Source organism: Corapipo altera, unplaced genomic scaffold (genome assembly GCF_003945725.1).
Source record: "Corapipo altera isolate COAL_440 unplaced genomic scaffold, ASM394572v1 48b, whole genome shotgun sequence".
NCBI lineage: Eukaryota > Metazoa > Chordata > Aves > Passeriformes > Pipridae > Corapipo > Corapipo altera.
In genome coordinates this window covers 13,111,662-13,124,052 of record NW_020884884.1, presented here as the reverse complement: position 1 = coordinate 13,124,052, position 12,391 = coordinate 13,111,662, and the positions used below count along the sequence as shown (strand labels likewise).

The 12,391-nt window shown below is 35.8% G+C and overlaps 1 protein-coding gene across 2 annotated transcripts in view; it reads right to left on the bottom strand.

Moving 5' to 3' along the window:
* The window catches only part of BTBD9 (BTB domain containing 9), a 117,721-nt gene that overhangs the window by 36,106 nt on the left and 69,224 nt on the right, over positions 1–12,391 (bottom strand). For both annotated transcript variants that reach the window (XM_027641723.1, XM_027641724.1), the window contains exons 8-9: positions 11,610–11,719; positions 621–810 (exon numbers count right to left, since the gene is read on the bottom strand). In XM_027641723.1, the coding sequence (XP_027497524.1) occupies positions 621–810; positions 11,610–11,719 (300 nt within the window). The remainder of the gene's footprint in view (positions 1–620; positions 811–11,609; positions 11,720–12,391) is intronic.

The window sequence follows — 12,391 nt, the reverse complement described above, 5'->3', positions numbered from 1 at the left end:
TATTTTTGTCTTCACTTCTGAAAAATCCCACTCTCCAAACTATTGCCTGAGTATCTATGTTAGCCAAAAGTTTGATCTTCATATGTATACAGACATTCGCTGTAGAAAGAGCCCAATGAACTTCAATCCAAATCTAAACACATTCATTAATCCAGCACTGTAAAGGAATAGTCAGGTTACTGTACCTTTATTTTACCGTTCATGTTCAAGTAAGAACTAGCACTAATTGTATAGTGAAAATGAAGTCTGGCTGACTGGAGGTGATGATTTTGTTCAATAAAATTCTTTTCACAATGAAGTGGATAAGAGGAATTGCACCTACTTAACCAAAAGTGAGATAGTAATTAAATTCTATTTTAAAATAAGTATATAACTTTAATCTTACAATTTGACCGTTACTATTATTATGCCTCTGTAATGTAACATTTTCAGGAATTGCACTGCTGTATCTCAACAAATAATTCACACATTTAATTTTTTAACACACCTATCATACTGAAGTAAGAAGCCAAATCACAACGACTAAACTAGTCCCCTAATTGATGTTGTTTCCAAATGTCATATATTCTATTAAAAGTTTCACTGTGGCCTTTAATTTAGAGAAAAATAAACCTTCTTACCGTATTGATCCAATCATGTAGGGCTGTGCTAGCTGTACTACAATAGCGCCGCTCCCAAGCTGATGGCATGTGTATCCAGAATCCCAGTCATAGTTTTTTGTGTCTCCATTCAATAAGGCATTACGACTGCGACTTACACCCTCAATCACACTGGCACAGTCTGCAATTGTTGCAACATTTTCAGTGGGAACTGTGAATTAAAAACATAAAGATGACAGAAATACAGTCAGAAAACAGTTCAGATACCAGTGGACTTTATTGCTGGGAAAGGATTGGTTAAAAAAGAGAAAATTCAAAGTATGATCAACAGAAGGAAATTTAACTCATAGAACATGAACTATGAACAAGTGGTACAGATAACTTTTACAGCATTGATCCCAAAATAGCTTGGTAAACTAACAGATGGATTTCAGTCTTGGTGATATGAAAGCACTCTTTTAATACAACTGGGAAAAAACATCTTGTCCAGCAAAAGTTTAGAAATTTTAAAACAATTTCTTCCTGTTTTCAGGATGAAACTTCCCTCTCTACTGCCAAAAGAACAAATGAATAGAGACAAAGAAAAAATTGGGAGATAATTTAAAGCACTGATCTGGGCTGTAGGATGTCAGAACTCAAATTCTTCAAAACTAGGGCTTGAAGTCTCACATCTCAGGAGACTATTCTCAACATGTACCTGTTGGTACCTGTGACAGCCTGACTGTGATGAGAAATTGCACCCCAAGCTTAAAAAATTAATTTTTTTTTAATATTTATAAAATCCTTCAATATCTGTACTGGACTACAAGAGAAAAGGAGAGACCAATAGGTCTGTAAGACAATGGAACAGCAAATGCAGAAGTATTTCTCATTCAGTCAAGAGACAGGAAAAATGTATGACTGAATGCAACAAAAAACCCCCATAATATCCCAACAGAATATAAAATAAACTACTTCAAACCCATCCTCTTGAAAAAAGGAGGGCCAGAACACAGGATAATGATTTCCCTACAGGAGAGAGTGATGGAATTATACTCTCCCCATTAATGTCATCAAAGATCCTTGTTGGATAACTCTTTCTTCTATCCTATAAGCAGCCATAAAAAATGCCAGTATGCAGTACTGTTATACCAAAGAAAGTTGAAGGTACTACTGCAACTATCAAATTTGGCCTCTTTCATTCACCTGATATGCAGTTACTGGAATATTATTACAGGGAAAACAAGCAAGTTAGGAAACTCAAAGAATTTTCAAATTAGTAAAAGCATTCCTGGGAAAATGGAAGGAGGGAGTTTAATTAAAAAAAAAGGCAGATTACAATTCTAATTGCACAGGCCAGTGTTAAACTGCTACCTTATGCTGTAATATCTATAATGAACTCTTTCAATTCTACAGCCCCTCTTGCAATCAGTGTACATATCCAACACTGTGGTCTATGCATCAGCATCATCTAACACTCTAGACTGGAAACTGCTGTTAGAAATCAAATTATATAAAAGGTGATACAACCTTTTACTAGGCATTTTTAGAAGCAGAGGAACAGAAGGCACTGGGCAATAAAAAAATTGTAGTGTTCAGAATTGTTATTCTTTAGCAAAGGATGTAACTTCAGTGTTGGTTTCTAGAAAACTTTCCAAGGAGAGGAATGCTCTTCTTATACTCAGCCCTGCTTAATCTGATTTACATCCCATGCTAAGTAGCTTACTCCCTCCTTTCAAATCAAATAGAATTCATCATATAGTTAGAACTTGACATAATTTCAGCAATTTCAAAGATCAAGACAACAGCAGCTCCTCTGGGAACACACTGTAAGAAGGAGGTATTCTGTTTTACAAGTGCTTCAACACTTGTTTTTCAAATTACATATTATTTTCCTTTGTTAACATTTGATCAATTATGGCACTTTCCAATGGTAATTCAGAGAGAATCCTAAGCTTTTTGAATGTCACCTTCCAGCAAGATGACAGATAATATAAAACCCCCAAAATTATTGGGTTTATGCCCCAAGCTATATGCTCCAATCACGTCCAGCACTTTCCCAAAAAGCTCAGTTTATAGCTAACCTCCTCAGCTTCTAAAACTCTCTCTATTCCCTCTCTCAATCAAAAAATTAAAATTAACGAGGCTGAAAAATATGCCCTCTGAACATGTGAAAATCAAGATTGCCTGTTGAGCCTTTGTTTTTTGGAGGGAAAATGTTAGAAGCACTGATTGTTCATCTAAATGACAATAAGAACTCTTTCAGCACAGGCTGTATTAAAAAAGAATCTGAGATTTTGTGTATCATCCTCTGATAAAGGACAAACAACCCGTACCATTTTAAGCCTGCTGTACACGGATAACTTTATCACACACTTTTAATCACTGTCTGTAAAATATGTATTAAAATACTACAACATCTGAAAATGACTGAAACATAGCTATGTGAAACTTCAGAGCTACTGTATGAGTCTCCAGCACGCAAAAAAGAGATAATTTTCCACAAAGAGCTGGGATTCCGTGTTTTAAGTGGGCTACCGGTGTCAGGAGCATAATCTTAGGACAATCACCAATGAAACAAAACACTGTAAAACACACCCTGGGAGGAAAAAGTGCAAGCTTGTTGCCAAGTAATAATCCAAGGCAGTGGAAAAGCAACCATTTCTGAAAAATCTACTGTGCTATCAAATGTACTACCATCTCTGTTTGCTCATAAAAAAATTACTAAACCCAGCACATTATTATTCCAGAAATCTCTTGATTCCCCTATCATATCCCCTACTGAAGAGAGGCATTCAACAATTCCCAGATTCTTGTAGGGAAGCAGGTGGTAGACATTAGAAGTAGTTCACTGGGAACAATCTGAATAAAACAAAGACTAACAACGCAAACTAAAAGTACTAGCATTGAAATAAAGTTTGCCTTGACTTCCTTTTCTTACCCTCCTCTGCAGGAGTAAGGGAACTTCTTTGAGTATCCATTTTATATAGGCTTTAAAGCATTTTCTACATATGGCTGCTTTTTGTAGGAAGAGGAAGCTATTAAAATCTTGATTAAAAAAAAATGAGTAAAAGATGAAGTGTCAAAATCAATGTTCATGTTGAAGCTCCATGGCATATTCCAGACACACTCCGAGCAATGTAAGGTATTAACTGAATGCAGTGCAGCTCAGTTCATCCACTATTTTGCCTGCAGGCCCTCTGAGCATCATCTCGCTCCTTCTCACATCTAGATTTCTGCACTAATCCATGACCTCCTATGAAGATGTTACCCTGATTAGTCAAACTTCTTAACAACCACACAGAAATTGTCTTGGTGTGTTTTTAACAGAATTCTGTGGTCTTCCCTACATCAGCTAATTAGAAAGTGACTCAAACTAATTGAAGTGTGCAGAACATGCCATACTGTTTCTTTTCTCTAGGGGGTCTGCCACTCCCTATTTTGAATGTTCATTATCATCTCTTATATCTGCTTGATAAATTTATTAAAAATACCATCTGGTGGGGACTATGCTCTGTGCTATATTTTAAAGTCTTCTGGTTCTCTGTCTTTTTCCCATTAGAATTTCTGCTTCAATTTAGGTCACTTGTTTACAAAAACATACTGCCAAAACCAACAGTCTTGTTTCTACTTTTTTTTTTTTAATCCATCAGCTATCCAGCTTTTACAGTAACCAGTATTGTAAGAGAAAACAAAAGAGGAGATTACAAATATGGAAATTGCTTTTTTCCCCACTGTTCATACAGCAGTTTTGCCCTGAAAAGTCTGATTTGCTTTTATGGAACAGAAAAGATGTGTGTGAGTAAAGCATATACATTCTGTAAGCAAACAAAAGGAAAAGATGATTGAGGTTACAGGACAGCAGCAGCAAACATTTATTAAAACTCACTTTCTTGTCTCCCGGTCTTATGCTGGAGTACAGAGCGATGAACATCTGGCAGTATATTTAATGTTAGTAATAGTATTTTTGTAGAGGACTGTAATTTTGAAGTCATGGCCTAAGGGTCATCTATACTGGTTATATTTAAAGATAAGGTAGATATGTTATTCAACTGTCCTTAGAGATCCTGCACAATAAAATGTACCAGAAGTGTGTTGTAGCCTCAGTCATATTTACTTATCACTCCTTAAGCTTTTTGTTTTTTTTTTTAGCATACTTGATTTTTCATAGGAATTTTTTTTTCCCTAAAGTACTGAGAAAAAAATTTAATGCAGTTGCTGCCAACTGGTTTCCACATCTGAGCGTAGGGTATTCCCTTTTATCTCCCATTCTGGACAGGTCAGCTTTTGCTTTCTGTCCATCCACTGTAACTGAACTACAATCAATTGGCTAATGTGGGTAGGTGGGGAAATGACAGAAAATCCTCAAATAACTTTTTGCAGTACAGGAAGGAACAGAATGAAGTGGGTTTCTGTACCAGCTCAAAAAACCAGTCATTAATGACCCTTAAAACAACTACTAAACCAAACAGGGAAACAGCAGATCTACTGTTCCTCTGTTTATTAGGAAAGGAACAGAAGAATAGGAAGGTAGCAATTTAAAGTATTATGGACTGTTGAATATATTTATACTGCACTCTAGACAACAGTCAAAGGTTCTCAGCTAAAGTATCACTGTAACTGTGATAGGCTGAAATGTCAGTAATGTCTTGAACATCATCAAAATCCTAGAAAGACTTTTTGTCAAACTGCAAAGAAGCAACTGCCTGTCTGTGACCACCAAGCACCCTCCCCTCCCAATGTCTCCTGACTGGAATTTGGACTGTGACTGGGGACTTGAGCTAAGACTGCTGTCTAGTCATCTCAAGTCTGAGGAGAAGTAAACCAGGCTCAGGAAAGAAGAATTTATTTGTGTTAAGAATCAGCCCTAGCTGGTCTCAGGGGGTGGTGGAGAAGGGTTTTGGGGGTGTGATGGTGAAATCTCTCCACACCAAACCGAAGGAGTAAACGCCCCTGTTCTGGGAAGACCATGTACACAAGGGACACTCACATGAAAGGCAGCTGATAAGGGGTCATAAACCATCAAAGACCCCCAAAGCCACCCCCAACTATTCCTGAGGCCTTCTCTACCACCAGAGGACTGCACGTGAACCAAGTAAGGCAACAAATCCAGTGCCTGTCCCAAAAGACTGCAAAGCTTCTTCCCCACCCTCAGGGGAGGTGCCTGGGCATCTCCTGAACATGTATTAATCCATTAGAGGCTATGTTTTCCAGGACCCTCATCACCATAAAGAGCAGAAGGACTGGACCGATGGGACACTGCTGGGTTCCACAGTGGTGATACTTTTTCTATTTTAATCTCTCTCTGTTTTTTTTCTTCCCCTGCCTCCGTTTTCCTATTTCTTTCTATCTCTCTTTCTCTGCCTCACATTTACCATTAAATAAAACTCATAATATTGACTTTGGCATCTGGTCTTGTTTGCACCTAAATTTGGGTAGAGGCATTTCTAATAATTTTAATAACTGGATCATAACGGCAACACAACTGTTCATTTTACTCAATTCTATTTGGAAACTTACAAAATCATCACTTTGAAGAAATTAGGAACAAAAAATTATACCGGAATGAATAATTTTCTGTTTTAGTTAATATGAAGAAGTGATTTTCCTCTCATGATGATATCTGTTAAATGTACAGCATTCAATTGCTTTGTATTTAACTGTGAAACTGCATTCCTTCTCCACCTGAACATCTAGTAAGCTGGTATAAATTTTCTCACAAGAAAGTGATGGCTAGAAAATACAAGGTTGATACTAAACAAAAATAATAATTAAAGATGCAAGTATTTCAGGGTTTGATCATATTGTTTTGAATAAAAGGATATTGGGCATTTTGCTGTCATTATTTTCCACATGCCAAAAGATTTGTTAAGTCTAATCTTTATTCAGTTCATGAATTTGCTTTTGTTTATTTGCTACACAGTAGAATAAAATATGAAATCTACAGACTTTTCAGTTAATTAAAATTATTGTCACAAAGTCCAGTCTCTCCTTCTACACACTTGTTTTTATTTTCTTGAGCTGAAACTCACTGATGGAATTGCTACATTTAATCTGAATCCTTAATCAAGAAATCAAGAGCTTAGGAAATATCAACTTCAAACAAATATCAACAAGCATTTCCACCTGTTTCAGTGAAATGCTTTCTGCAAGCCATATTTATCTGGAAAAGAAGACCCCATTAATATTTGTCTATGGATTTGAAAAAACTTCAGAGAAGGATGATTTTTCACATGATATCTGCTAGAGCTCATGATTTCTGATCCAATAAATTAGAAGAAAAGCATTCAAGTCATTAAACTGGCCATACTTTTAATTCCCAACCAATACGCTGCTACAGGGCTCTTTCATTAAACATTATGCCTGAAGAAGGCTTTCAGAAATAACAATTGTTTTAGGAAGTACATATCCCTTGTTGCAGCACTGAAAATAGAAAGAAAAGAAAAAGTAAAAAAAAAAAGGAACTGGAACCATATGAACAGAACTCTGTTGAAAAACAGATACCAGTAACTAAACCAATCACGTGACTGTCCTTGTAGAAAGAGGGGAAAAAAAATCCCTGCAGTATTTAGATCATCTTCAAATTTTCATAATTTCCTAAGGCTATGCTTGTAGCAGAGCTGACTTACACTGCTGGGTAAGCCTGCATCATTTTGGAAGAATGTTAACCTTTTTAAAAGAGAAAAAACCAAAATATGATAGCTTTGTGTGGAGTCAACATTAAACTAGACACAAAAATAGCATCTCTCACTGCTTCCTTAGAGAGAGACAAAGCAATCTTTTACAGAGCTGAACCACACACTAGGAAACTGATATGACTGGTTTCTCTCTGTTACACATTTACTTTACTTTTGTTTTGTTTCAAATAACTGCCAAAGACAAGTGAATGTTTATTCGTATTTTTTCCCTTTTAAAACAAGTTCTCCTGAGGCATTGTACAGCACAAAAAAGAAGGTTTACAGTGATTCGTAAGTGCTGAACAGCATTCCCCAAAGGGTGACCAAGGACATTCCATTGCTTTATATCCATCTTCTGCTTTTCAGTCATTATTCACTGTTCTCCCTTTCATCTGTAATGCAGAAGTTCGAAAACAGTCTGATAGACTGAGACAGACTACAGACAAACACTACTTCATGTACAAGCCACCCATATTGCACTTCCTATGACCTTAGCCAGGCTCAAAATTGGCCAGTAGGTTGGTCAAACTCACACACCCACATAGTCCTTGACTGTCCCTCAGCACTGAATAGTGATTAAAGGACTAAGTGAGGTTATCAAATTTTTCCCTTTGAGGCAGAAAAGATGAATTGTTTCCTATATTTAGGTGGGGAAAAAACCCCAGAAACCAAAGTAGGTATTGCACAGAAGCTGTTCTAACTTCTTGCCACTGGGCAGACACACATCACAACACACCAAGTACTGCTTTTACCTCCAAAGGAGTATGTCTCTTGCTTGTGAAAACATTCTTTTGTTTTGCATTCCAGATTAAATATTAGTGTCTAAAGACCATTCAAAATGTTAGAAGTAGAAGTTATTAAAAGCAAGCACTATGATTTCGAGATTAAAAAATATTTACATCCTTGTTAAATTAAAGTCATGCCAATATCATGAATTTAATATGTAAAACTGTTAACTCACACATTTAGAGATAATACTATGCCAAATAGAAAATTACAACTCAACCCTAACATCTGCATTAGGGAATAATTTCATGTGATTGAATTCATTTCTGTCACTTGCCTCATTCCACGAGACAGCAAAGCATAAACCAACACTAAAACACCACACAGTGCTAGAAAGAGAATTTTCTGCTACTTTTACTTCAAAACTACTACTCAGCTACGACTGAGTCATGTTGATACCATATCCAGTATTGTGTAAAGTAACCGCATAAATCATCTTCCACATTAACTTTTAAATGTAATATATCAAGTTAATAATTTTTCATTAAAACCTTGTATGCAAAAACACAACAACAAAATTGTTATCATGAAACAGCACTTCATTTTTATTATTTGTTTACCAGCCTTCTAATCGTCACTGTACAGTGACAGCCATTACATAAATACTATGTATCAGTAATAATATGGCTGAAAAATTACCCTCTTTGCCTACAGCTTTCTGATCAAGTTGGATAGCTTTCAAAAAAAAAAAAAAATTACTCTGAAGTCTCCACATAAGATCCCTAAACAAATACCTCAGAGGCCTTATTTCTTTGGAATGAGTTTTCAAACAGCAAAGTCTCTGCGTATTATCTTCAGTGTTGTTTTGGTACAAGTAAGGGTCACAAAGTCTTTCTGAAAAGGGCCATATGGCCTTCAAGGGCTGACCAATATTTCGTTTTTTTAATAAAACAGCTTATAGAAACAGCAGCTGTATTTGTTCTAACCTAATTTAATACCATATTTAATATCATATGGGATAAGCAATGAACCCAATGAACTGCTTTTCAAGGGTTGAAGATGAAAGCTTCTATACTGAGTCAAGCTTAAAAGCAACCTACTCTGAATACTATACTTTCATATATTTCGTGGAACTTTCCTAACTGCTTTCAGTTCACTTTACCCTAGCCCATAATTGTAGAAACAGAAATAAACATTAAAAATTCTCATCACAGCAATAAAATAAATCTGTGCTAACTACACCACTGGTAGTTCTACAGAGTTTTTACAGAAGTGGACCTTGGACAGTCTGCTTGATCACAGGAGCCAGACAATATGGTACCTGATGGTAATCATCAGAGGTATGGAAAACAAAGCATTAAATGGATATAAGGTTACTTTGCTGGATCAAAGTTGTTGAGAATATTTTTGAATAGGCAATACTGATAGCCATAAATTCTGGTGGAACAGTCATTATGCCCCTGCATTCTTTCACAACTGGACTGCTCTCAACTAACCCCTAACTCTTCTAATTTCTACCTTTCTCACCATAAATTCTTCAGGGTCATGTATCCAACTGTTGCTGCCTCATTTACAACTGGAGGACAGCCCACATCCTGCTTTCAATTAACTACTCACTAAATTCTTACTTTTAATTTTCTATTAATTGTATTGACTACCACCCCTTAAATATAAAAAGCTGTGAGAGACCTACAGGCCTCTCTTTCCTTATTGTTGGTCACTTCAAATGACTTCCACATATAACAGCTTATGACCCACACTGAACAACAGCGTAGTTCCACCGATTCCCACTCATACCAATGGATAGTAGTATGCTGTCCAAACCCTATTTACCAGTAAGACTCTGTAACCACAAAAATGTTTTCAAAAATTGAGAAATTTTAATAAAGCCATATGAAGTCTCCATACCCTAGATTACCTCTGAAAATTATGAAATGCTAAAGCAGATCAATAGCTCATCTCACCAAAATGATCACTCAACCAGGAAATATAACTGAGTCTATGAAGAATGAGTCAATTACAGTACAAGTACACTTCTACAAACATGCATGGATTCACTGCCTTGCCTACTGTTACAAACAAACAAACTTTGTGTTAATACAAAAAAAAGGAAAGCAAATATGTTATTTGAGTCCTAAATTAGCCATTTGCTAATTAAGTTTGATAATCTGATATCAAATCCATACATATGCAACAGGTATTTGCACACAGTAACTGATTTTGTCTGAAGTTTTTAAAAATTCACATATGGCAGTGCTAAATATGAAATTTAACTTAAAAATTTTAATAAACTTCAAATACTTTGTTTCTCTGCTAACAAGCTTACTGAAGGTAGATGTTTTCTTTTAACACAGTTCTTCCTTACTGCTTATTCTATTTTCTTGTCAGTAGCAATTGCAATGCTACTTGCGATGCAATGCTACTTGCAAACTGCCTAAAACAAAGAGGATTGATTTGATCTGCATTATTGGACAGCTTATGCAATTTGGGGCTACATAACAAAAACCAGTAAAGTGTGATTTGCCAGGCTACTTCGTTCTATGCTTCCAAAGAAACATTATGAAATTTCACATCAAACATCATGAGATCAAGTGTAACCGTTCAATGCCTTTTTATAATGCATAGGGAACAGGCTGAAAAGAGTTGTACCTCAGTTTTTCACAGGTAAATATTAGAGTTTTCTCAGGAAAAAAAATAAACATGTCTCATCCTATTTTGAAAACTGTTTTCCTTTCCATCTGTTGTAGGTGCATACTTTAAATATATATATTTCAAATCAGCATGAACTCTGAGAATTTTGCTGAAATTCTCAATTTCATGCCAGAATTAATAAACTGGGTAAAATCCCATCTAGACAAATACTAAAAGGCACATAATACTCTTTCCAATAAACTTCAGGATCTGAATTCCATGAGTATAAATGGAAGAAAGCACACAAGCCACTCTGAACTATTAAAAAAAATTGGTATTAGATATTACTGTGACATATTTTATCATTCAGTAGTGTTGGTCTGCTGGGGATTTCTACCTTAAGTAATGTCAAGGTACTTAAATCAGTATTATATGAGATGTCCAGAGCTAACAGAGTTCCATCAACATGGTGTTCTGAGAATAATAGTAGCCAATACAACGTTCTGCCACGGCTAAGCATGTCTATGACTCTTTGGGGGAAAATCAACACATGAGAGTTTACTTTCAGCAGTTGAAACTAGGCTGTATAAGAGTCCCTAAATGCCCAAATCCATCTTCACTGCAATAAATAGCTCTGGTTACTCCATTCTTGTAAAAGAATTTGGGCTAACTGAGTGGGAGGAAAGAGCAACCATACTATGACATGCAACGAAAAATTAGACTGTCAGCACAGAGTGACTCAATTACCAGTAGCTTTGTCAGCAGCAGTTGATTTAATTTGAACTTCAGCATTCCTGCAGCATCATTAATTAATCCACAAAACTGGAATTTCAAAGAAGTTACAAGGATTGCCCAACTAATTCTATGCTTACAGCATTGTTTAACTCAAATTAGAGATTTCTGTGTGGAAACAGGAGCAAGAGTGCAGTGATGGTCAGCTTTAAAAGACAAGCATTTGCAACAGTTCATGTAAAAGGAAAATAGTTTCATCTCTTACCTATCAGACCTTTCTCAAGAGTAAAGGATTTGTTTGTGAACATGCATTCAAATGCCACAATATGGAAAACTTTGTTCACTGTGTTGTGGGTCCCAACAATTCGAATATACCTACAGGGAAAAAAAAAAGGTAAATAGCACAAGTTAAACATGACAAACTTCTGTGCACTACAATGTAACTGATTCAGTTGGACTAAAACGTGCAGACCTATAGGAACTGAGTAACTGTTTAAAAAAAGAAAAAGAGTAAAAAGACTACAAATTTCACAGCAAGTTTGCATTTAATCGAGATGCTGGTTACACTACAATTTAAGAAAAAAAAATTCTTTAAAGAGATGTGAAATCTGTTAAAAATCTTTCTGGATTAATTTGCCAAGAAAAGTAAAGTGAGGGACCTTTGCTTCAGAAATGGTCTGTTAGTGCATATGTGTGCTCACGGAGGCTTTAAATAATAATAATAAAAATAATAATCCTTTCACCAACAAATTCTCAGCACTGTGAAAGATTTCACACAGCCAGGAGAAACACAGCAAATCAGTCAGGCTTTTCTTCAACAGCCAAAAATTAATTCCATTTTATTACGACTGTTTCTAATTCTAACACCTGGCGTAGGATATCAATCTCTTTGTTGGTGTATCTTTTATTAATAATAATAAAAAAAAAATGTCTGAACATTCAAACATTATGAAACAAAACTAACTCTGGGTTTCACTCCTAGTTGTATAACTTACACTTCTACACTCTAATTGCAAATCAAATAGAGCTGCTCTTGAACACTGTGAC